This window comes from Astatotilapia calliptera, chromosome 7 (genome assembly GCF_964374335.1).
Source record: "Astatotilapia calliptera chromosome 7, fAstCal68.1, whole genome shotgun sequence".
Taxonomy (NCBI): Eukaryota; Metazoa; Chordata; class Actinopteri; order Cichliformes; family Cichlidae; genus Astatotilapia; species Astatotilapia calliptera.
In genome coordinates this window covers 26365083-26390422 of record NC_137428.1, presented here as the reverse complement: position 1 = coordinate 26390422, position 25340 = coordinate 26365083, and the positions used below count along the sequence as shown (strand labels likewise).

Below are 25340 nucleotides of genomic sequence, written 5' to 3'. Positions count from 1 at the left end.
TTTACGTTAGATAAAAATAAAGAAAAATATATTGTCAGCCTAGAAACAGAAATTTCAAGCCATTTTTAAGGCAGAATGCATGCACTGGTGATAGATTCTGGCGGTTTTCATATGCAGCTACAGAATCGACCCCATATCTTCCTATCGAAAATGAAATTTTCCATTAACTATCAGTTGCATAATTCTCTGCAACATGAACATCCCCCAGCAGATGGCAGCAGAGCACAAATATCTGAAAACCCTATGACACCAGTCAGTTATGAAAGGTTTTTACTCCTAAACTCAGCGTGTGTATTTTCACTTATTGGCCGATGTTATAAGCTTGTTTTCCATTGTATATGAGCAGCTTTCACCCAATGTATCAACACGCAGATGAGCCGCAGCGTTTACAGTTCACATTTTCACAGCCAGGCTACATTGGGAGAAGCAGAAAGCTGCAGAATCAAACAATCAAAGAGAGAAATCATCCCTTGATTAAGCAGTTAACAGAAATGAAAGGTGTGCTCTCATCAAAGTACAGTAATTGGTTCCTGCAGGGCTCTGTAGGGAGATCTTAATGGGGGGAAATGGCTGCCTCAATGACAGACCAAAGACGCTGAGTCAAGAGTTTACAATAATGTTGAGATCTTCACTCCGTGCTTGTGTCTGTAGTGGATGTGAGGCATTTTGTCTGATCTGCTGTGGCAGATCAGCGCTAAAATATTTGAGTACGAGCAGGGTCAGGATTGAGCTCCAACGTTTATGGAGAGGAAGCCAATTTACTCTAGCAGGGACCAGTTTAATGAAAAGATGCTGGTGTAACATTTGGCTGAGGTTTCGTGCTAAAAGAAACGGCTCCATATTGAGTGCTCGTCATTGCTTAAAGACACCCAGAAGACCTTCAAACTGCCATACAGATGAACAGGCCGACCCACTGACTGACTGATTGACTGGCTCGGTGGATAGGTGGATGGTGTGGATGGTGAGGGGGTGAATGAAGGCCAGGACACTGAATGCGTGGCTGGGGGAGGTTTTTTGGGGGGGAAGGTCTCTGAGGTCAAAGCAGGCAGGGTCCATCCCCCTCCACCTATTGGCCAGAGCAATCCACGATTCCTGCACAGCTTTGAAGCCCTGAAGTGGACAGAATTCCACCACAGTCATGGGGATTGTAGCATGTCATTTGTAAGATATTTTGGCGAGATGGTCCTAAAACTCGGGAAGCTGGCCCTTGCCTGGAATGCAGGGTTTTGTATTTAGAGGCGCTCGTACCGCTCTCTCCTTTTGATCCTAAAATTAGAGACATGCAGATCAAGACACAGTCCCAATTAGCCAGCAACTGCTGTAGGAATCAATCCTTTGTTTTAATTTATGGGGACAGAAGATCAATAAAATCCAATGAACTTTCAGGATATTTGTCTAGTACTAAGTGTGAAAGCTGCACATGAAATAGAGACAAATGTGGATATAAGCCTCGCTGGTGTGTCTTAAGGAGTGCCAAACACAATTCATATGAAAGGTTTTCCAATAATATCAAAAATATTTGGATGAATTCTGCACAAGAGTTTTAAAAAACAATGCAAAAGTCACGAAAAACAGATTTGATTGGGCTTAACTAATAAAAAACAACAACAAGCCTATATTAATCTACGCAACACTGTCAGTATGTATATTAAACTGAGTATAAAGTCTATATGTATTCATTGTCCATCTTCAGAGCTTCTCTGTTTCAGAGGTTGATTGCACTTCCTCAGTCTGCACGGCACATCTGAGCACACATAGTAATTTCACCTATCATTACAGGAAGACTCATCTAAGCAGTAAACATCTAATGAGGGAAAGCTCATAATAAATTTCAGAGTCAGTAGCAGATGAACTCATCCAGTGCGGGTAATTTAAAAAGTGCTGGTATTCATTGGCAGTGGCCCCTTAACTCATTTTAATGGCATAGAGGTTCCTTCCCCTTCTTCTTCTCCTTCTTCTCCTCTCCTCAAACCAGGCATTCCTGGCTTGTTTAAATAAGGCCTGCCTGCCTGCCTGGGCGGGGGTGGATTCCCCTCTGGCCCTTTGCCCTTTGACCTAATGTGCATTCCGTATGTAAAGTGAGGAATTCCTCTGAAGTTCAGCTAATGGGGTTGAGTTTTTTCATCCTTTGGACTCTGCTCCTGCACTCGCCCGGTGGAAGTGAGGGGGGGGGGGGGGGGGGGGGGGGAACAAGCCTGACGTAGCCTTCGCTGTGAGTTATGGACGAGGTTTGTTGTTTGTTGGTGGTAGGAGAGGAATCGATGTCTCCCACCCGCAGGTTTTGAGCTTCAGTAAGTTTCTGCAGTGATCCTCATGACTAATTGATTTAATGGAGGGTGCTGTTGAATGGAGGCATGAAGGTCTGTGGAAGCTGAAGGCTGTTTGGTGCTTCCACTCCCTGCTACCACTACAGCTCAGCTGTTGGGTTAATATGATGACAATAAAATTATTACTGATGCTTTTGAGTTTTTTCCCCGTTATTTATTCCAAGGGGGGCTGGGAGTCTCTGGGTAGAGGGGACAGATTGAGCCCCTTGTGGCAAATTTGTGACACTGAGCTGTATAAATACAAACAGAACATGTGTCAACAAGCAAAATCACAAATTATTAACCTGCGCTGACATGATTCATAGTAGACTGGTGAACAGTTTCTATAATTTTTAGTCGAGCACTGAAAGGCATTTTGTTTATTTTTGATATCCTCTTTACTTCTTCATAAACTCCACTCGTCTTTTTTAAAAACTACCAACTTTACTAACTTTAATAACCCTCACCCTAACTTTTAGAAGACCGCCATAAACCTTTGATCACTGGTTTGTGGTGCATGATAATGTAGTTGTGACCAGCTATAAGAACATTTTTTGTAAGGTTTGTAGGTCTCAGTATCCAATTTTGTCTTTTTGATTCCTGAAGCTGAGTCGTTAATGTAAATTATTACATTAACGACGTTATCATGATCTCTATCAGAGAAAAAAATGATGGTTCTGCCTTCAGTCAAATTTCTATTCACCAACTTTATTTATTGTGTGCTTTGTCTATTTTTTAACAAACGAATTACACGTAAAACAAAAGTATAGTGAAGGCGAGGGAGTCTCTGACCGTAAGAGTACGAAAGGTGCAATTAAACCTTTGAGCGACTTAATACATGTGCATGCGCAATGTTTATTCACTATTTCCTTCCACTAAATATCAAAGTTATTGCCATTACATGGATATATGGAGAACATTTTTGAGGTGAACTGAAGAGCAAAACGAAAAGTATTGTGATTACACTTACTAAAGATATAGTTCAAATGTTATATATGATATGGAAATGTATTAAAAATGTGAGCTTTCTTTAAACACAAAGGTAGGTTCCAGACAAATGTACACACTGCTGTAGATTCTGACTTTACTTATGAGACATATAACTGGCTATTAAAGGCTTTTAAAACTCCAGTAATGGAAAAGCTACATATTTATCACAGATACAGGGCACGTGAAAATCTTTCATATTAAATTGTGTATTAAAGCTGCTGCCTACAGCTATTTCCCAAAACATATAACTAATTAGAAAAATCATGTTTAGAACAAAAACATATTTTTGAACAGCCATGAGGTGTCAAGGTGGTAAAACAAAATTCCAGGAATGCTTCTGAGCTCCTTAAAGCTCTTAAAACACAAAATCAGGGTTAAAGATAAAGAAGAGGGGAAAATGTGCCGCCTTGTGACTTATTCTTTCACGTGTCCTGCCCTGTGAACTTTTGGGTCATCAGATAACGAGCCATCAACATTTGTGATTACATTTCTCAGGTAAAACCGCGGCACAGAGCTGAAGTGATGAAGTGTAAGTGAAGATGGATCGTGGGCTCCTTTGCTGTTGTGCTTTAGGAGCCATGTGTACTGTTGGAGAAGCTGTAAAGGCTGTGCCACCCACACAGCTGGAATGTCATGTATGCAGTCCATAGAGTCTGTTTCAAGAAAGAGGAGAGAGGGGGGAGGTGAGGTGGGGAAACCTCTTTTAGGAAGGGAGCCGGTGCTCGAGGTGGGGTCTTCTACTACTACGTCTTCCACTACTAGCACTAATACTACTGCTGCTACTTCATAAAAAAAGATGAAGCAGAAAACACCTCTCTCCACTGACCAAAACCTTCTCCATTAACCTTTTTCTGTGTGTGGGAAATTATCAATGACGATCCATCACAGTTGTTTGGTCTTCAGCCGACGAGAGGCGAGAGGAAATGTTGAGGGGGAGAGACACGTAAGATGGAGGGATAGGGGGTTGGTAGAGGTTAAAGGGCAGAGGAAGAAAGGAGGTACATTTTCGGAGGATGGGAGGTTGGGAAAAAGAGAGGGAACAATAACTCCCATGTTTAAAAGGCTTTTCTCAACCCCCATGACACCTCACACAGGCAGCAGTTTAAAGTCAGGCCTTTTTTTTAGCTTTTAGCTGGTAATTTTCTCCCAAGCTCGAGCTCAGAAGAAACATTTTGTGAAAAATGAAACATTTTTTTTATGTTTAAAAATATGTTTTTTGCTTCTGTTATTTGCTTAATGAAAGGAGGATTTGAGTGCACCACATCCTGTGTTTCTATAGGTGTATTCCTTCTTTAATGTCCTCTAGATTAACCAGTTTAATTAAGGTGTAGCTATCTCTGTTTTGGGAAATACTGATCTTCTAAATGTTTTTTAAAGTTAAACCAAAAAAAGAAAAATAATTGAAAAAATCTGATAAAACTGAATTGTTTGATCCTTTTAACTCGTGGTTTATTTATTAAATTATATCAGACGTAATTAGCTCAGAAAACATCAGCCCTAAATGTCAGAAATGTAGATAAAATGTCCTAAAAGGTGTAAAATTAACTTATAGATGTGTCAGGAACTGCAGTATATATGTGCATAAATGAACGGTGACATTATTGGTGTGTTTTCAGTGATAGCTGCTTTATCAGAAACTGTAAACAAATTTGCTTTATTAACAGTTTATAGTTTAAACCTAAAATGTAAAGGTTGAATTGTGGGATCCTCGTAAATGTGAGTCAAACACTGTATTTAAATCAGGAAACACATGTTTGAAATAATCATAAAACATATGTTGTTTTAGTCTTTGTTATTTACAGAATAAATTATTCAGTTCTGTAAATCTCTTAAATTACAGTTATTAAAAAATCCAACTGGATTTCCCTGAACTGAAGAATGCAAATCGTCATATCTGAATTAAACACAGCTGAAAATCAGCCTTTGGTGACCACAAACCTGATTTGAGTTTAGCTGTAAAATGGTTTAAATTGTCCAATCAATAAATGTATTTTATCTCCTTTTGTTTGATGTTATTTTATTTCAAAATATAAATATGTAATTGTGTCACATTTTAAATGAACAAATCTGAAAAGAAAGTATCTCTTTGTACTTTCTAAATTTGATTCCTTTTATTTTACCAAAGGTAAACCAAGTGTGAACAGAGTCTAATGAAGTGTATTCAGTTTTATAATCTTACAAAATATATACATATAAATTCATTTTAACAAATAATCAAGTCGTATCATAGATTAGTCGTTGCTGCGTCTTTGAAACAGTAAAATGTTTTTTTTGTAAAAGTAATTATGTCAATCCTGTTAAATACTCATTAATCTTTCCTCAAACATTTTTGAAAATATGCTTATTAATAATAGCAATAATAATAATTCATTTTCACTCCTTGTGAAACCAGATTTTTATTTTAAATCCAGCCTGAAGCAGCAGTGAATCAGCTCATTTCTCCAAATTGTTTTTGAAACTGTCTATTTCCTTTTAATAAATTAATTTCTTTAATGTGAAAAACAGGTCTATTTCATACATCCACCTAATATGGATCCACTCATTTTCATATATTGCATGTCAGTGTTTTTTAAACAGATTTCCAGTGTTCCTGGTGTATTTATCAGATTCATTAAAACGGATTTCCTGTCTGTCTGTTTCTATTTGGTTATGAATGAGGACAGAAACAATGTGTGAAAATGGGCTTCAGCAGCAGTGATAAAATCAGAATATATATACCATAATTGGTCTTTATGATCAGTTTCAGAGGTAGTAATAAACGTTGACAGGACTCGGTCCAGCATGCGAACAGTCACAGGAGGGGAAAAAAGCCTCTCTGTGTGGATTCAGATGGGACATCACTGGCCCAAACCTTCACCGGATCCATCATGCCTCGCCTTACATCAAACATATTTTGCCGACTGGCTGCACAATCAGATCCCTTCTGAGTGGGCTAGAGTCGGGTGGGTGTGTGGGGAGTAAAAAGTGGGCCCTCTCCCACTGGATAATGCCATTATTTCAGCTCCTCTGGCCAGGAATGCCAAATTTCACAGCCCGCTACTCCTCTCTGTGCGTCAATCAAAGCTCTGCGAGGGGCCGAGGCGCCCAGTAGGTCCGCCTCCAGCACCGTGTGATCCGATCCAAGCATTGACCCCTCACAAGCTGATCCATACAGGCTAATTATGGATATTCTTTAAAAGAAAAACTGTCTTAGTGGTTTAAAGCCTGTCCAAGTTGAATTTATTATTCTAATTTCTTTTAATAAAGGTTGCATATCGGCGCCCACTATGGACTACATACTACTTCCGCCTTCCTGTCATAATTATATTAAATCGATTATTTTAAATTTTGGGTCACTCCTGATGGTCTGATCCGAGCTATCCAAGCCGTGAGAATAAGCTGGACTTAGTCCACATTTTAACTAATGAGAAGCTTACTGTCCCCTCAGAGACCAATTACACACCAACCATAATCTCCTTTATAAGCGCACAAAAGGTTTGTGCGCCACGCAGTAAACGCAATAATTAGTGATTAAGTATCCAGATAATGTGCGGGGCAGATGATGAGAAATTTGTGAATGGGAAACATTTAATCAGGTATTCGTTGTACGCTGTGACGCTTCCACGCCCGCAGCCAATCCCGTGCGCGCTGAAAATGTCGAACACGCCGAAACCAAACCAATGGCGCATCATATAGCAAAGACTAGCGCAAGAAGAGGCCAATCAGCGGGAGGCATGCAAACGAGGAATTTGCTCCGGCAGGCTCTGAATGTCAAGTAGTCAAAGATGGAGTCCGGGTCTGCGAGGCCGTGTGCTTGTGCATGGAAGACTTGCGATTTTTTCTGACTCTCCGAGCTCCGCAGATTTGATCTGTATCCACCCGCGACCTCGCAGGATGACGGCTCGAATCCTCAAACTAGCGGAACGCGAAGTGTGGTTTGTGGAGAGGGCTGCTTTTCTTTGTTTTATGGACAACTTTTTCCCTTTTCTCCCCCCCCCCCCCCCCCTTTCTCTCTCTCTCTTTTTTTTTTTTTTTTGCCCATAACGGATTGTCCCTCCCTGGCTTGATACTATTCATGATTTTGGAGGAGGAGGTTATGGAGGTGGAGAAGGTGGAGGAGGGGGAGGTTGGCCACGATGAGTTGTAGCTGATTTTTATTTATTTATTTTTAAAATCTTTTCTTTTTTGTGTGCGTAAATTGTCAGGAGCTCAGTGCAAACTTGGAAGTTGCAAAGGTCGAGATACGAAGATTTTCCTGTTTCTGTGACCTAAAGGAGCAAAACGGCGATAAGAGTTGAGTGAATCCCGCGCGCTGCGCATCTGGAAGCTCGTTTCAAAACTTGATCAGGACACGATTTAACGCCTTGTGGACAGACACCCCGCGTCCTCCACCTTATCGCGCCGTTATCTTAGTGCGGTGGGTCTCTCCGAGGGGGGTTCGGTGGGTGGGGGGGACATTTTCACGGTGCTAGCGTGTGCGTACGTTTAGTGCAGCCTATATGCTGTTGTGCAATCTAACAAGTCGTCAGTATGGTTCTGTGGGTTTGTGAGAGCTGGCCGGAGTGGCTCGCACAGCAAAGCCAGCGCTTCTAGATGGCGTATAGGCCGCTCACAGAGATGTATGGCGGATAAAGCTCCCAAGAACAGGTAAAAAAAGGGGGGAAGAAAAAAGGGGTGGGTGGGGGGGAGAGGAACACCTTGAGGTGTATTTATAGGAATCGTCAGATGTCTGAGGAATGAGGAAGCTACGCTGTGTTCTGGACGCTTGCAACGCCTCTTTCCTGTCATGCTATAGATTCTGTACGTTGTGTAACTGCGCACCCATTGTGTAAACTTGCAGGATTTGCTTCACTTTTATTTCCAGGGAGAGCTACAGTTTACTAATTTTTTCCTGTATTGATGCAAACTTTTTTTCAGTTTGAATATGTTAAATAATTTAGCTCAATTTTTCCCCCACCATGTGTTCGTTTTGCACAAAACTAATATTTATTTATTTTTAAAATGTGTTTTTATAGTTTGGCATTATCAGCCCTGGCTCTTTGAATCCTTTGAGAGAGAGAGAGAGAGAGAGAGTGTGTGTGTGTGTGTGTGTGTGTCCCCTCCCCTGTTTCCAACCTCCCATTTCTCCACCAAAATTAGAATGCATGTCATTCACTGGAGAGAATAGTATGGGCCCACATGCTGGGAAATTCCCATTCTCCCAGGGTGAGAGTAACCAATGCTGTTTAATTTGGGAAGTTCATTTAACTCCTCAGCTGAAAAGCTATACTGTTAATCTGTGACATCCTAACTTTTGTTTCCAGGACATGCACGCTTGCAGGGCTGAACTTTTTTTGAGCTAAACCCATGACTTTGTGCAGAAGTAACAATTTGTTTCCGGTTTAATTTAGTTAGTTTGCAAACTAACTTTACTTTTTTTTCCCTCTTTTTTTTTTTTTTTTCTGATCCAACTGTGTGTGTGTGTGTGTGTGTGTGTGTGTGTGTGTGTTTGTGTGTGTGTGTGTGTGTGTTTTAATTCATTTGTGTGATTTAAGCGACTGTTTGTTGCAGGGCTGAGAAAACAAGGTGGGTAGTTGAGTCAGTATGTGCAGTGGAGGCTGATTGTGTCCATGTTGTTGTCCACTGCCCTTTTTCTGTTGCACTACTGGACACTGAGATGAGCAGTGCAATATTAAAAGGGCATTGGCTGATGAAACAGACACTCAAACCTCCCTTTACTGCCTTAACTCTTAACCTGCGTGTGGAGAGATTTATTTTTATTTTTTTTCCCCCGGGTGTGCTTAAATGTGATGCAACTGTGTCTCCTGCTGCACGGAAACCTGTAGACTTAAGTCCACACTCGACAGACGTTATCAGCCACATGGAAGAAGACAGGTAAATTTGCATTTCAACACCCACCTTCTTGTTTTGTTATAAATAACACCTTTGCTTCTTATTTAAGCGTAATTGGAGTTTGGCTGTGAAGAATGGCTGTAACCCCCCACCCCCACCCCCCACCCCCACCCCATGTCCACGTGCTGACACATGCTGAGGTCAGCTGCTTTGACAATGTTGCACTACTGTACCATCCATTCTAGCAGTGCAATAGTATTGTCATAGCATTTGGCCTCAGTTCACACTAAAACTGGTGCTTAAAGGGCTCGCTTCAGACGAGCTTGTGTAGAAGTAAAGCCAGTGTCTGATGGCAGGTAGAGGCAGAAAGCCTCCTAAGCTGTTTACCTAGTACTGTATTTACAGAGCAGAGTTTACACACATTTTCTAGGCTGACATAAGTCCTTGTGACCAGAGTTTTGGGTAATGGTTCACAAATGAGGCACATGAAGTAAAGAAGACACATATGGTACAGTTGGGTTTTTCTTTTTTTTAGGAGGGGTCAAGCTTGTGATGGAAATCATCACATATTTCCATCAGGCGCCAAACAAAGTGTGAATTTAACTTAAAAAAAAAAACCACACACACAACTGTAGATGGATTTGAAGTAAAAGCGGACACTGCAGTTTATTTATGTTAAAATGATTAAACAATCAAGTTTTTCTCTTCTTATCAGACTTCTACCTTTTTTCTTCATGGTGTTCTGTTGTCAATGAGATGGTGAGCATGGATGTTGGGGTAAAATAAGCAGATGAAAAAGAAAAGGAGGAGGGGTGGGAGGTCAATGTATGTGGGGGGGGGGGGGGGGGGTTTCTTTCTTTCTGAGCATCCTCGGTGGTAGCAGGTCGATGGGGGGAGGGGACGTTTGTGAGGAATGTAGGGAGCAAGGCCCTCTCACCCTCTTGCCTTTTGCCTTCCCTTTATTTTCTTTCTTCCTTCTCTTTCCGTGTCGAGATTAGGTGTCACTGCTCCTGTGTGCGTGCGTGTGTGCCTCGTGTTTGAACCCTGAAGTAGGAGAGCAAAGACGTTTGTTTTGATGACTGTCAGCGGACCTTTCTGGGTGGAAATGTTTAACCACAGTCCAGTTGCTGTTACAAGCTGCTGGAGAAGGACTCAAGGTATTATTAAAAACAGACAGGAAGCATATTTTGGGGCACAGATTGCCCCGCTGCAGTAAAAGGTTTCAGGTGAAAAGAAGGTTTGCTGTGACTGTGTAGTAAAGCTGGTTTATAGAATCTCATTAGGTCTCTCCAGAAAGGAACAAGGGAAAAAAAAGACAAAAAAGAAAACGTATGATAGTAATAATACATTTTAAACGGTGACAGAGGTGTTTCAGATGTAAAGGTGGGTCTTTCTGATTGCTCACCAGAGGGAAAACAAAAGCAGGCTTCAGTCACTTGACTGTGTGAAATTCTTCCTGAGTAAAGAACGTGACTTGTTTAGGCTTGCTTGCAATGCTTGCTGGGAAATCCTGGAATGTGTGGAATGGGGGACGGTGGTGCTTCTGCAGCTATCTGACTGCATAGAGCAGCAAGTATCCTGCAGTGAAACCCAACATGTCAGCAGTGCTTTTTGAGCAGCTTAAAACCTCAATCAGAGAATGCACGGTTAAACTCCAGGCAAGAGAAGCTAATTAAATGATTACATGAACTCAATTACAGAGCAAACGCTGTGCTTGTTTTGTTTGTCATTTATTTTTGGAGCTACTGCTCACGAGTTAATGTGTTTGATTTAGTTTTTGGTAATGTACATTTTTGAAAAGGGGGAAAAAAAACAAGTTAAATTATGTGATGCATTTATATAATTGATCTTAAACCAAGTAAATGTGTATTTCTTTTAAATAATTTATTTAACAGGTTTGTGAAACCTTTCTCATTAATCTGCTGTCATGTTCTTCTGTCACCCTCTCTCTAAATAAAGTCAGTTAAATTTACATCTTTGTCAGTTTTTTATTTTTTTTTGCAAAATGATGGGTTTAAATGAAACCACACGATTGCACAGCAGATGCAGCATTCTCATAAAAATATAAATTGCCCTTTATACTCCAGTGACAAAGTCTAGAAAGTAGAGGGTGGAAAAAAAACATGAAAATTGTCAGTTTTTGTACCTAAACTTTGAAATCCCTGCAGGCCTTAAACGGACGGTTTAGCAGGGTGCACTTACAGCTTCGACAGTTTTGATGCACAAACAGATTTTCGCTCTGGATCTTGTTGCAAAATTGTGTTGCATTTATTAAAAACATTTATTTATTTATTTATTTTGCAAAACTTACAGAACTCCATTTTTAATTTGAGAGGAAACTAGAAAGTTTAGAAAGATAGCAGAATAAATAATCAACTATTGTGAGTACGTGTGAACCGTATCGGTGTTATTGTGTCGTGGAAAAAATAAAAGTATATATTTGGGTTTAAATTTCACTTGTAGACTATCCAGTCAAGTGGAAGACGGGGAAAACACTCAGAGCTTCACACGCAGTGAGGAAAAATGTTTGTAAATGCAAACAATGACCCAGCAAAGGCATAGGATCAACAAAGTGAAAATCATTAGGTTTGAAATTCATATGGCAAACATTAGGGGGTCAAACTCATCTGACTTCATGGGCCTTATACAGCCCAGTTTGACTGTAAGTGGGCCAGAGCAGTAAAAACCACCAGTAACTTTCAAATTACACCTCCAAGACTTTCCATTTGTTTTAGTGTAAGTAAGCACAATTTATTTTTAAATGTTTATATTCACTGAACCTTCCGTTTGCAAAGTAGATGATGAACAAGAAATAAAATATGATTTTTTTTAGTTTGTTGTGAACAATAGTATCTTATTTGTAGGCTCAGATCTAAAACCACTTTGGCATTCCATACATTTTCACTCTCGTGCAGTGATGCTGCTTTCGCTGCATAACAAAGCAAATAACTGGAATTATTAACGATTTCTTTGGCATTTTCACACTTTGCAAAGCCATTCAGTGTGGTGACATTTTTCACATTCTAATAAATGCAACAAACAGTTCAGAAAGGCCTCCAACCAAAAGCACATTAGCCACTGTGTTTAAATCAAACAGCAGGTTCTGGATGCTTCGACGGTGTGATGAGCTCTCTGGAGAGCAGACATGCTGTCATCGTTCAGCCGGGGTGCCATGTTAACCCTGACTGATGATAAAATACATCTAAACTGTGGCACTAATACACATGTTGCATATATTGTAAAATATTTGCATAATTGTTCCCATTATATGCTTTTAGAAATTCATAACCACAGACTCTTTCACCACGTCTGTGCACTTGGATTTTGAGTCACATTCATTTCCCCCCAAAACACAGAACATATACGTGTTTTAATGGATTTCACCAACAGTATTATGGCTACTCGTGTTTCAAGTTCTCCTTTAATATCATGATAAAAATCATTGCTGTGAATTTTGTTTGCCAAAAATAATGCTGGTGTGAAACTATTAATGTCACGGCCCTATTTTGGATCCTGATGGCACTCCTCTTCCTCCTCTGTTTAAGCAGTTAGGCTATTAAAGGAGTGATCAGACGCTAAATTATTTTAAAGACAAACAGTTGTGATTTACAGTTCTCCCATCAGAGAGCGGTGTGGTGGCTATTGTGTGATGCGTAGGGTAGATTTGTATGTTAGTCTGATTTTTGGACAAGTCTAAAAAGGAAATTATTGTATTTTTGGCAGGGAACAAGTTTCCTATTTTATATAATCTCTTTTGTATTTCAGCAACTTTCAAAATATTTGAAACAGGAAGCAATGCTTTATTTTCATATTAAAAATGGGAGCTGGTACATTTGAAAAGAAAAGCAAAACTTGTCGTTTCTCTCGGCTCTTTTCTTTGCTGAGAGATAAATGAAGATGCACAGCCTCTCTGCTGATGTGCTGACCGTGCCCATCATTTAACCCTCTTCAAAGATTCATCCCTGCTGCAGAGAGGCAGTTTAATGCCATCCAAAGGACAGGCGCTGTAGTGCAGAGGCAACTAGTGAATTTGACACAATCACAAAATGCTCGTTATGCTGATGTGATAAATGATTAATGATGAAATGAAAATTTACCACAGCGACAAACTGATCATCAGAGCCTGCTTTAGTTTCACTGAACATCAAATAGCAGCGGACGCCGAGTGTGGGTTATTCTCACAAAATGCATTCATTCAAAAGCAGATTAAACAGAAGCGATCAGCTGATTTGTGCAGGTGAGAAAATACAACAGGGCAAAGCGAACACAATGACTCAAGAAACAGCAACAATAAACACGGGTGACCAACAGACAATGGGCAGGCAGAAATCCAAATAAACCAAAATAGCCCCGATACAAGAAGTGAAATCATCAAGGAAATGTTTATGTGCCTGTTTTGACAAGGAGGAGGAGGAGGGATTGAAAACTGAGCATTGGATTTACCTCTCGTGGCTTATCTGAAAACAATCTGAAGCAAGCAGCGAAAAAACGCAAAAGAGTTCATCTGTGTTAATCTTAAAGCAGCTGAAAGTTTGAAATATTTTTAAAACAATGATGACTTTAGATTAAGTTAGATTCACATTTAATCTCTTCACACACATCATCTTTACTAATGCTCTAAGTAGTTAATAAATAAAATAAAATAACACGATCAGCACATCACTGTGAAGCTGAAGTTTGGCTCCAGAGTGAAGCGTCACTGATGGTAAAGGATTTCACCATTTTCACCATCGTGACACTCTGATAGAAAATTCCTCCACAATCACACATGAGCGCGGAAATCCTACAGTAACAACGGAGAGAAAGTGTGTGTGTGTGTGCGTGTGTGTTCCTGAGATACAGAAGGAGAACAAATGCTAAATGTCCAGGTGCCCTGTGTCCTGCAGAGCCACACATATTTGTGAGTGTGTTTAGGTGTTTGCTCATGGATTGCGTCACATCTGTTTATGTTGGTGCTCTCCATGATGAATGAATACCCAGATGGAGGCTCCTGATATTAACATCTGCTTCTGCTTTCATGTATTCAAAATAAATGTAACTTATTTAAGTTTAACGATCAAGACGAGCTTCTGCAACAGCTGTGAGATAAATGTTTCTGGTATAAAAGTGATGAGAGCTTTTTGGAAGATTAAATATTTGTTTAAGGAGATAAAACTATTCAATATGTTTGTTGTGGGTATAAAAATAAACTCATTCAACCACACAGGAATCAATCCTCAGGTGGGCTGCAGAGGTGATCAGGCGCCACCCACTGGACAAAAACTTTAATGCAGAAAGTAAAATCTTTAACTACACGTTATTTTTCCTAAAGTATGCTATATTGCTATATTTTTAAGATTTTGCCTCCTAGTTTAAACGATCTGTTGCTGAGCTTTAAAATAATAATACTTATATTTTTGTGTGAAAAATCACATCTAAAAACTGTGATTGCAACGACTACAAAAAAAAATTCTGAATATTATTTATCTCTCTTAGACAAAACTGATTTATATGCTTATTTAGGAGCTTTACTTCATTGAGAACAATAAAAACGGATTTTATGAATGTTTTATTGAACCAATTCAACAGATTATGGAGTAAAGCTCCTTTTTTTGAACATTTAAAAAAAAATAATAAACCATTACATAACCTTTAAAACTAGAAGTAAAAACACTGAGTCTGTTTCTGTTTGAAATCCTAAACTGTCAGCGTGCATGTGGAGCAGTAAGTTAATTTCGTGCTAGTGTGTGCACCTTAGGTTTACAATAAACCCTTCATGTGTGCACGGGTACAAGCAGCCGTCTTCAGTGTGTGAAATGTTAATGACAAGAAGATGCACATTACTCTGTAGCTTCTTCATCCCTGAGTCTGACTCTGCCGTCACTGCAATGGAAGAAACAAATGAACTACTTGTGAACTTTTTAACATGAACAAATGTAGAGAAGAAATACAGTTTATCATAAAGATCTGTTACCTCAGTTTTTGTTTGTGAGAGGATAGCTGTTGAGAGTAAGCGGCGATGACACAAAGTCTGGAGATGCCTCAGAAACAACCTCGTGGGGCATCTGAGAGAGAAAAAAAAAAGACTCTCAGGATAAATGATGAAAGAGACAAACATCTCCTTTCTGTGATGTTTGACCAAAGAGGAGGGCTGACCAGGACTGGAGGAGCCATGAAGAGGTAATTGACGGGGTAATGCATCAGATTCAGGCAGGAGGAAGAGTACAGATCTGCATAGCGCATGAGCTGGCTGGCGAACAGCGTCTGCCTGGAGCCGCTGCGCAGGAGGCTGCCCATCTGGCCATATGACATGTCCATCCTGTAGGTCAGCAACTGCAAGTATAAAATAAACAATGCAGTGGCTTAATGGCACACATCACATCGAACATTTTAAATGTTGATGAGTGAAAATATACCAATCTGACTTCCTGCTTAGTCCAATTTAATTCTAAGAAAGTTTACTTTTTTGGGAATAGACTTCTTATAGACAGAGGGAGTCAAAAGTCATAATCTACCTCTGACGTGTTGTTTTAAGGAGATTCGTGTTACGCTCAGGAGCCTGCAGAGGTTTCCCTGCAGTCTTGGAGACCACAGATATTATCTGTTACTCGGTCATTAGTGTTACTGTCCTTCTACAGTTTTCATAGCAGAGTGCAGTTGCTGTTGTGTTGGAAATCATGTTGCACCATGAGTGTCCATGGATGGTAAATTTCCACAGAGGAAATGTGTCAGTGTACAGTTCAAGTCTCTGGCATGAGAGACACATTCCAGGAGCATGTTCATTCTTGCTCATTCAGGGATGATTTCTTGTTCAAAAACAGCTTCATTTTAACCATAAACTTTTTTGTACTGTTTTCTTTTATTCTGTCCTTTTAGCAGTAGACTGTATATGAAAGCTAGACACAACCTCAGGGTCTGAAAACTAAAGCATATTTTGAGGTGCCTTAAACCTGTATTTTTTCCAAAGGCCAGCAGGGGGCATCACCACCAGCTGGCTACAAGTCAGAATGTATAAAAGTCTATTGTAACATGACTCCCTGTTCACTTGATTTATGACCTCAGCAAACACTTTTATTGTTAACACTCATGGTTATAAGTTTTAAGTCATACTGAAAAGTTGATTATGGTCTGGTTTATGGAAAGATTGGGTATCCTTCAGTATGACACACGAATGAGTTACATCCTCAGGTTTTTTTGTAGCCAAATTCACCTTTTGCTCCTCGCTACCACTTTTGAACAGCCTTTGGTGGACTCTGTTCCATCTTTTTCATACAGTCTATGGTACTGGGCGTGTCAGTGTAATCGGGGATTGTAAACAGACTCCGAACAGTTTCCATAAAATACAAATCAGCACATGATTTCAACATCGAAGGCAATTTTATGTCTTCCGTACTGTTAACATGCCAACACCTGTATTTACTATTAAAAAATACACTTATTCTGTGAACCTTAACACTATGGGTGACTTGTGCCAACTAGTGCTGCAACTCGGTGACTGTGGAAAGTTACTCAATACTTTAAAAAGTGTAGTTTTAACCATATGTAGAGCGAAGGAATAGAAACACTGTCAAAGTGGTGAAGTGAACTGTAATGGTGCTGAACGACAGTTATGCTGCACAGACACATTTGGGTTTTCTTCTGCTACAATAGTGAAGCATTGCTATCGTAGTGGTAAATTTTAGAAGTGCATTTATGCATTTAAAATGACATAAAACGTATTCCAGGTATATCTCAGGACATATGAGACATATTTATTTCATGGTGGTGATAATTTAGCTCCCATGCAGGACTTTGAGCTTTCAACATACAGAGAATGAGGCAGAATTTGAATCCAAAAAAGCATTTCTAATACCAGCTGAAGGTACAGTGTAGGTTGTACGAATGCATTGAACTTTACGCGCATCCACAACTAAGGTGTGGAAATGTTTAAAATACTGTGTTGTGGTGTGCAGAGCTCACCTTCATTCTCATATGAATGGAACCGATGTCACGATATTCTTGACTGGTGGTGTCTGGGTGCCTTCAAAAGACACATATAGAAAAATGAACACGTGCTATGTCACTTTATCTAACTGTGTCACATGTAGGAAATGAAAAATCAAATGCAAGTCTTATCAGCATTAGTGTTAGTGAGTAAATACGCAGCGAAGAGTTCTCTCGTTTGGAATCTCAAGAGCTGCAAAACATCAACAAACTTGTTTAATTTCCAGTAAAAATGCATGAATTAATAAAACATTTAAAATCTTACATATGGTTACTGAATAAAATGTTAGTCTATCCCATCTATACATGACACAAGATGGGATTTTTTTTTTTCCAAAACTGGGGCTTGTGGGTGCTTGTGCTCCACCTGCTAGCCACATATAGAACCCTGCACCTTATGAGAACATGTTGATTATTTCATTGGGTTTAACTATTTTAAATTATAGTAATGGTAAAGCTCACCGATCTAAAAACTGCAGATCTGAGTGCCTTTCAAATCTAAACATATCTACAGGAAATATACCGAAACAAAAAATAGACTCACTTGTTAAGTTCAGCTAAGTAGAGATCAAGACACTTGAGCTCCTCAAAGATATCTGAAAAACCAAGTATTGCATCAAAACCATGACACAACAGTAAAACAGCACACAACGAGTGGATCATTGTTCTTACTTTTCCTTTCCTCCCACACTTGCAGCTCTTTGGTGAGCTCAGGAACGACCAGGAAAGTCTTCCAGCCCTGTCTCTTCTTAGACTTCAGGATGTCGCCAAAGATGTGATCTCCGACATAGAGGATGTCCTTGCCTATGACGCCCAGCAGATCACAAACAATGTCTGAGGATCCTGTAACCAGAAAACACAAGTTAAGCAGCTGAACTGAACAGAATTGAACGTTACTAATAAGGACAAAATAGTCGAAGGAAAACTCAGTGCTGTCTCACCTCCTGAGTAGACTGTTCCATGCTGGAGGTCACCGGTGTATGTCCCGATGCGAAGCTTTCCTGTGTTCTGTGTATAAAAAGGAAACAGATTACTGGAAACTGTTGATGCTCAACATTGTGATGCAACTCTTCAAACACTCTTTCACACCGTGTCCACTTGTCTCAGCACAGTCCCCTCTGCAAAGAACAGCGGCTTTTTGGTGTCCACAACGACAAGGTCGAAATACGAGCGCCAGCTCTTTCTGGGGCTTCCAGGCTGGAAGGAAAAAAATTTTTTTTTTAAATGTCATTCTCATGATTCTCTTTAGAGGACAGAAAGTCCAACCACAGTTGAAGATGCCTTACCTTCACATTACTTTCCAGCAGGTATGTCATGATGACCTTGATGAAGAAGGTAAAGTGTAAAATATACAGTTAGAATGATTTAAAAGGCAGAATGATCATTTACAATGATCTCATAAACATTAACAGGCCGCTTCATTAGGTCTACCTATTCAACTGCTTGTTAATGCAAATATCTAATCAACCAATCACATGGCAGCAACTCAGTGCGTTTAGCTGTGCCAGAACCCAGAGAAGCCAGACTACTTTGAGCCATAAAGGAAACAGTATCTCAAACTTTTGGCTTCAACATTCAGACTCAGAATTTGTTCTCCGAGGAAGGGCCTTGTTGAATATATGCCACAAAGAATTGAGGCAATTCTGAAGGAAAAAGGGGTCCAACCTAGTAATAGCAAGGTGTAGCTGACGATGGGGGCATTGATTTTCCTTTGTAGTTGGAAGGTTTTAGTCATGGCACACTCACCTCGGTGTAGTAGTAGTCACTGTTAGTGGCGAGGAAAACCTTGGCCACCTCTTTGATCCGGGTGAGGAGCACAGGGAGGTTTGGCTGTAAACATTTATACTTTCAGTGTTTCAGTCTGCTAACATAAACTCAGACTGATAATCTTTTCAGTTTACTCACATCTCTGACAACGTATTTCTCCAAATTCTTGGTAGTTAATTCTTTCAAGGATCCCTAAAAAACAGTTTGAACATTTTGTAATTTTGAGAAGTCCACACATTTTCTTTGTGTTTAACGTTGCACTTTGGCGGGTTTTGTGAACTCACCGTATCATGAGTGTAGTCCACGGCATCTCGAACATCCTGGAACATGCTTCTGTACGACATTAGCAAGTCACCGTGCTGGAAACCTTTCAGGAGGCTGGAAGAGTTTAACACAGGTATGGAAGGGACAAAGAGTTTATTCAACAGTGAATATTTCTCCAAGTCTTGGTGGGATGATAGTTTAATATAATATGGATAAAATATGTGACTTACTTTGTGTATCTGGTACATCCAGTAAAGAAGTCAACCAGGCAGGCATAGAGATAAGTCTCTGCAGGGTGCATATAAATCGTAAATTGTTTAGAATGCATAGGAAAATTTGAAAAATTGTAGAAAAGCAAAGACGCTAAACAAAATTTACACAAAGTATAGCAGAGTGCAGGATTTTATACCTGAAAGATTGAAGAGAGTGTTCAGGATGTAAAAGCGATCAGTGTCGTCTCTCTGGATGAACATGTTCGGGTAATATTTGTGAATGTCTTCACTGTGGCACAAAATGATAACACGGATCAATGTTAACAACCCAGATGCACTGACTGGCTGCAGAGAAACAAAAACATTTTTGCAAACGTGCGTGAATTTACATCTAGTTTGTGTAAATTCTTAGCTTTGAACTCACTTGCTTGTACTGACTGCTGCGATTTACAAGCAAAAAAGAAGAAGTTGACAGCCATTTCAGTGAGACAATATAAAGGCCAAAACAAAACTACTCAATTTTGAGATTTTTTTTTCTTCCTTGTCTGTTGGATATCAATGCAAACCAGTGTTTATTCAGTGAGGTAATATCTCATTTTCATATTTAAAAGGAAACCTGATGTTGCTTTTTTTATAACAACAACAAAAAGGTGGGACTTAATTACACAAGTGAGACCGCTGATGTTGATAACTGTTTGTTGACATTGTGTCTATATCTAACAATTTTATGCTGACTTGATTTTTTTTAAAACAAGTTTATGGAATTACAGCCATGTTCATACACATTCCCCTGTTTTCAGAGGCTCAACAGCAATTGAACAAACCAAAATTACTTTATATATAAGAATTGCTTATAATACTTCAATAAAAATCCTTTGCAGTCAGTAACTGTCTGAAGTCTAAAAGTCTAGAAGAATGGATGTCACCAAGTGCTACGTTTCTTCCCTGAAGTTTATTTGGGATTTTCAGTCTGATGATGGCCTTCTTCACTTGCACTGACAGCTCTTTGTACCTCCTGTTGAGAGTTTCAAATATAGTTATGCACTTGGACCAGGACCTCACCTGGCTATGAAACTGTCAGGGAGCCCTCTGTCACAGAAAATAGGGGACTGTGTATAAAAATTACTGTAATGTAATTTTTGAATTTAAGCTGAAAGTTTATAAGTTAATCACATCTTGATTGTTTATATATATATATATATATAAACAATCAATATATATATATATATATATATATATATATATATATATATATATATATATTAGGGGTGCAACGATACACAAAATTCACGGTTCGGTTCGGTTCGATACTTTGGTGTCACGGTTCGATATTTTTTCGATACAAAAAAATGTTCATGCCTTTTTAATTTGTCATTTATTAAAATTATAAATATATATTTTAACTCAAAAGTACAGTTTTTAAATTTAACCCTAACCCTTGTGCGCGTTTTTTATTTTGACAGCGAATGCGCACCTGCGGACCACTTATGTGCAGCCCTGGTTATTTAGCTCGTCATATTGCAGCCACAGAAATTATTTTGTCCATGAAACCATAAAGCTGCACTTTCTTTTTGCCTTATAGTCTGATTTGTCATAACTTCTCCGTTTTGTGGTAAGCTTTTCTTTGGCTGTCACTTCTTCACCCTGACCTGTCTTATTTGGCTCAGCAGAACTGAAATGCTTTTACACACTCACTCACATAAGCTCAGCGATTCTCTGCGCGATCAACCTCTCACATGTTTAAGCTGCGGGAGATTTCACTTGTCATGTTTGCATAGTAAGCTAACGATTAATAAGACGATGTCAGAGGAATTGGTGCACAAATTATCATCACTCACAGATCAGTGCTGTCGCTCTCTATACACAGTTCGCACGATTGCAAAGTGAAAGCAAAAAAACAAGCGCAAATTCAAACGCGATTTCAATATTTCACATATTGACAGTGGCTCACCGATGCCAATGACATAATTACCCAGCTACATTTCTGAAAGAATGCAAAAGCATTGACATATATTTTTCCTACAATAGCCCGACGGGCAGGGCAGAGATAGATTTTGGTAGCCCGACTGAAAAAAATCGCTAGCTCCGGGACGTCAGGCTAGCGATATTGCAAGCCCTGTATCTGATTGAGGAATCACTCATCTTTGGAAAAGAGAGTTTATTACAGAGAAATGTCTCTTTCCAAAATAAAAGCTATACTATCCGCTTCTTCTGGGCTATATTCTCAGCAGCATAAGGAGAATCATGTGCTAACAGCTGTCTAAATGACTCGGCTAAAGTTAGTAGCATGCTTGCTTTTTTTTGTCTGCTTCCACTTGTCTTTGCACTAGGATGATGTCGGTGTAAATGTGCAGTCATATTCGTTGTGTTCCCACTAGTGCTTTCAGGTTAATCTCGTTGAAATGACCTTAACGCCACAACACAGCAAATCTCCGTTAACGAGCTACCGCCAATCGCCCCGTGCATGGGGCTAGACGGCCAACACGTTAACGAGCTAACTGCGCTAACACACTAGTTCCCACCCATGTAATTGAGCATTGCATGGCACATCCAACATACTGTTTTACTTTAGTCCATGACTCGCTTACCTTCAGGGTCATACGTCACATGAAAACCAAAATAATTCCAAACGCCAGATCTGAATGACGGTGGGGGAGGTCCATGTAAGGAGAGCTTAACTTCTGTCTCGCTAGCTTGCCCTGCGCTCTTCCTTCTGACGATGCTGTCTGTGTTGAGCGCTCAGTGAATCTGCGTTCGACTACTCCGCCTAGGCTGCACTGTCGACCCTAGGCGGAGTAGTCGAACGCAGATTCACTGAGCGCTCAACACAGACAGCATCGTCAGAAGGAAAGTTGATAAAATAAATTACAAATTTTGTATTGTTCGATACATATGCGTACCGAACCGAAAGCACTGTATCGAACGGTTCAATATCGATACGAGTATCGTTGCACCCCTAATATATATACAGGGGCGTGCTGGGTGTTTATATATATATATATATATATATATATATATATATATATATATATATATATATATATATATATATATATATGTGTGCGTGCGTGCGTGCGTGCGTGCGTGTGTGTGTGTGTGCGTGTGTGTGTGTTGAATTCAACTGGCCCAGCCTTGCTTGGGTTTTAGTCTTTATGTTTCTGTCTCTTTCTCTCTGCCTGTCCTCACCTCGATGATCTCTATCATTCCAAACAGTACAAAATAGATTATACAAACATTTTCTTTACTGTATTCACTTGTTTCCAACTTTACCCTTTGAGGAACTGAAAGCCATGACTGCAGACTAATATATTTCCATTTGAGTCCACCTTCAGGAGGTTCCCATATGTAGTGTCAACCACTAAGCCACTGAGGGGGAGAAAAGGGGAGAAGGTTTATCAATAATAGACAAGAACAAAAAAAAAATATAAGAAGAATTGATTGGCTACTTCATTGTAGCGTAAATCGACTTGGAACTAACCGAGTGGGGAAGCTGGGGTCGTACTTGTAGCGCAGAATCTCATGAGGGTATCCAATGGACACCATCCTGTCTCGTATCTGCTCAAAGCCCAAGCTCTCGTAGTCAGGAGACGTATACGCTGCAAGCAGAAATGCACACAGCAAAAGCATGAATACACAATCATCCACTGTTGTGCAGCTTGTTTGAAAGGAAAGTCAGAAACTAAAATGAAGAATTCAGCACAGAGAGTTCAAAATTATGAATGAAGACAACATGTAGCATCTTCAGGGTGATTTAATATTTTATACACATGCTGTAAAAAGTATGATAAGCAAAATATAGTTTAAAAATGAACAAATATAGATTAAGTACCTTATACTTCATTCTGCTCAGGGAAGGGTTTTATCCTTTGTTAAGTAATAATGACTTTATTGGTAGGATACATGGTATCCTGTTGGTATCTAGACCATTATACACTCTATATATTGTACTATAGATAAATAGGTGGCAATTTTTAAAAGTGTGCAGTAAACATAAATTAAACAATCAAGTTAAAGTAAAAGTAAAAATGACGTTATTATACAGTTATACATAAACTGTACTGTTCTTGGCCAAGTGTATCAAATGTAAACATTGTATAGCTGACATCATCACAACACTGCAAACTTAAGGATTTGTAGGTAAATAATAATCCTATGACTCTCTGTGCTAGACACAGTCATGTTCCTCAGAAAGCAAGGAGAAGTACAGATAACTCAATATCAAATAGAATAAATAAAGATGATTAAACTTTTTTTTTTGCTTCTACTTACTTGCTAGCGTGTAGTCCATGTCGAAGCCATAGCATTTAATATTTTCCAGCGTCAGGCTTCTGTTGACAAACACCCTGTGATCAAACAGAAACACAGCTGAAGGCAGACAGTCATAGAAATTCATTTTTTATGCACTATGGTCAATTTGATGTTTTCATTTATCAGAATGGGTTTCCTAAGGTTCAGTTTGCGTCTTGGCTTTTTGACATCAGGTCTGCCCTGAGATGTGGATTAAATGAATCTTCAAGGGGCAGAAGTCATTTAGTGTGTGAAGCTATGATTTAATTTCTCTTTTCCACCAAAGAAATTCAGAGACTTCCATACTTAGTTTGAACCTATCCTACCCTTGAAGTCCCTCAAGTCAGGGTGGTGCTGGGTGGAGGCTAAAGATGTTATCAAAACCAATGTCATCACAGATGTTTGAAATGACTGCCAAATACTTAACATGGTGTATTTTGAACAACATATTAAAAATAATCATGACGTATTTTTGTCTGTCATGTATTTTCTACATCATTTGCCCCCAGATGCTACCTTTTAACCACACAGAGCAGGGAGGCCTGTCTGCAGCACCAGGATGGCCCAGTCTCAACCTTTCCTGACAGTTCATACATATAGAGTTGCTGTAAATAATTAATCTGTAAGCTCTTGTTCTGTGAATGTGTTTCTCCTGAGTTCCACACAGAAAATAAAAGCTGTCAGCAAGGGAGTGTTTCTGATGCAGGAGCACTTACTGACAGGAAGCAGCTGAATAAGCTGATGATTCAAATAGTTGTGTAGGTTAGAGTGCAAACTTTCAGAATAGAGAAATAGGTCAGAATGTCAGAAAGCACTGGAAGTTGTGGAAATATACCAGTGGATTTTTTAAATTTATTTTTTGCAATTCATTGTCTAACTTATTATATGAGCAACAGTATTCTTATGATGTAAAAATACGTAATTAACTTGTGATCAGCAAAAATGCAAAGAAAGAGCTGAAACTGACGACTTTTCTTTTCTTTTTGTGTTCTTTTTTTAAAAATATATTGTAAAACCTTAGAAATTCTGATCGTGGAAATTCATCTTTAGGTTAAAAAGTGTTTCAATTAGCAGCAGTTTACATATTCGTGTGCAATATTACCCCAGTTGAACTTACTTTTGTTCAAGGCGCCTCTTCTTCTCCTCGGTGGAGATGCTTGTGTCCATTGCCTCCATGGTCCACACCTGCTGATGTGCAGCTCCTCTTTTCAAAGAGGTATTTAAATTCTCAAATGTACCCAAAACTTTGTAGGCGTGCCGCTGAGCGTCTTCTCTGTTTTTGTGCACATGTTGAAACCCCTCCTTTTGACTAAGTGCTCATTAATGACGTAAACGGCCGTGGGACACGCGCACGCAGCCTGCTGCCCCCCTGCATTGACACCCATGGTGCTGCGGAGCTTTCAGCTTGGAGTGGGTAGATTGTGTTATCAGAGGCACACACATGTGCACAGGCTACATGTGTGCGTAACTAATGGGAGTTTTGCTGATGGCTGTCAGTCCCGCTGCGACTCGAGCAGCTCAAGTACACGCTGCATGTATCAAAGCAAAACATTTCTGATATTTGATTTATGAATCATTTGGTTTGCGTTTCATGTGCAGAAGCGTTATCAGCAGCATGCGCTCAAAGTAACAGCAACAATTTGGAGACATACTGTCCAATTTCACCCAGAAACACATCCCCATCCTCACATTTATGCACAAAGCAGCCTTAAGGGTCACCAGGAAGAGAAAAACTGTATAC

The 25340-nt window shown here is 39.6% G+C and overlaps 1 protein-coding gene across 3 annotated transcripts in view; it reads right to left on the bottom strand.

The window, feature by feature from the left end:
* Nucleotides 1-24880, bottom strand: part of nt5c2l1 (5'-nucleotidase, cytosolic II, like 1) — a 39265-nt gene extending 14385 nt beyond the window's left edge. The window contains exons 1-19 of one of the 3 annotated variants that reach the window (XM_080304320.1): nt 24717-24880; nt 23582-23655; nt 22791-22908; nt 22583-22678; nt 19510-19601; nt 19331-19388; nt 19121-19214; nt 18975-19028; nt 18816-18899; nt 18356-18391; nt 18159-18266; nt 18011-18077; nt 17742-17912; nt 17614-17665; nt 17046-17106; nt 15243-15419; nt 15061-15151; nt 14931-14969; nt 9744-10151 (exon numbers count right to left, since the gene is read on the bottom strand). In XM_080304320.1, the coding sequence (XP_080160446.1) occupies nt 15062-15151; nt 15243-15419; nt 17046-17106; nt 17614-17665; nt 17742-17912; nt 18011-18077; nt 18159-18266; nt 18356-18391; nt 18816-18899; nt 18975-19028; nt 19121-19214; nt 19331-19388; nt 19510-19601; nt 22583-22678; nt 22791-22908; nt 23582-23655; nt 24717-24775 (1491 nt within the window). In that variant the 5' untranslated portion in view covers nt 24776-24880 and the 3' untranslated portion in view covers nt 9744-10151; nt 14931-14969; nt 15061. Of the gene's footprint in view, nt 1-9743; nt 10152-12886; nt 14970-15060; nt 15152-15242; nt 15420-17045; nt 17107-17613; nt 17666-17741; nt 17913-18010; nt 18078-18158; nt 18267-18355; nt 18392-18815; nt 18900-18974; nt 19029-19120; nt 19215-19330; nt 19389-19509; nt 19602-22582; nt 22679-22790; nt 22909-23581; nt 23656-24716 lie in introns of those variants that run through there. The other 2 variants (XM_080304321.1, XM_026173988.2) reach the window with 2 other exon arrangements.
* Between the last annotated feature and the right edge of the window lie 460 nt (nt 24881-25340).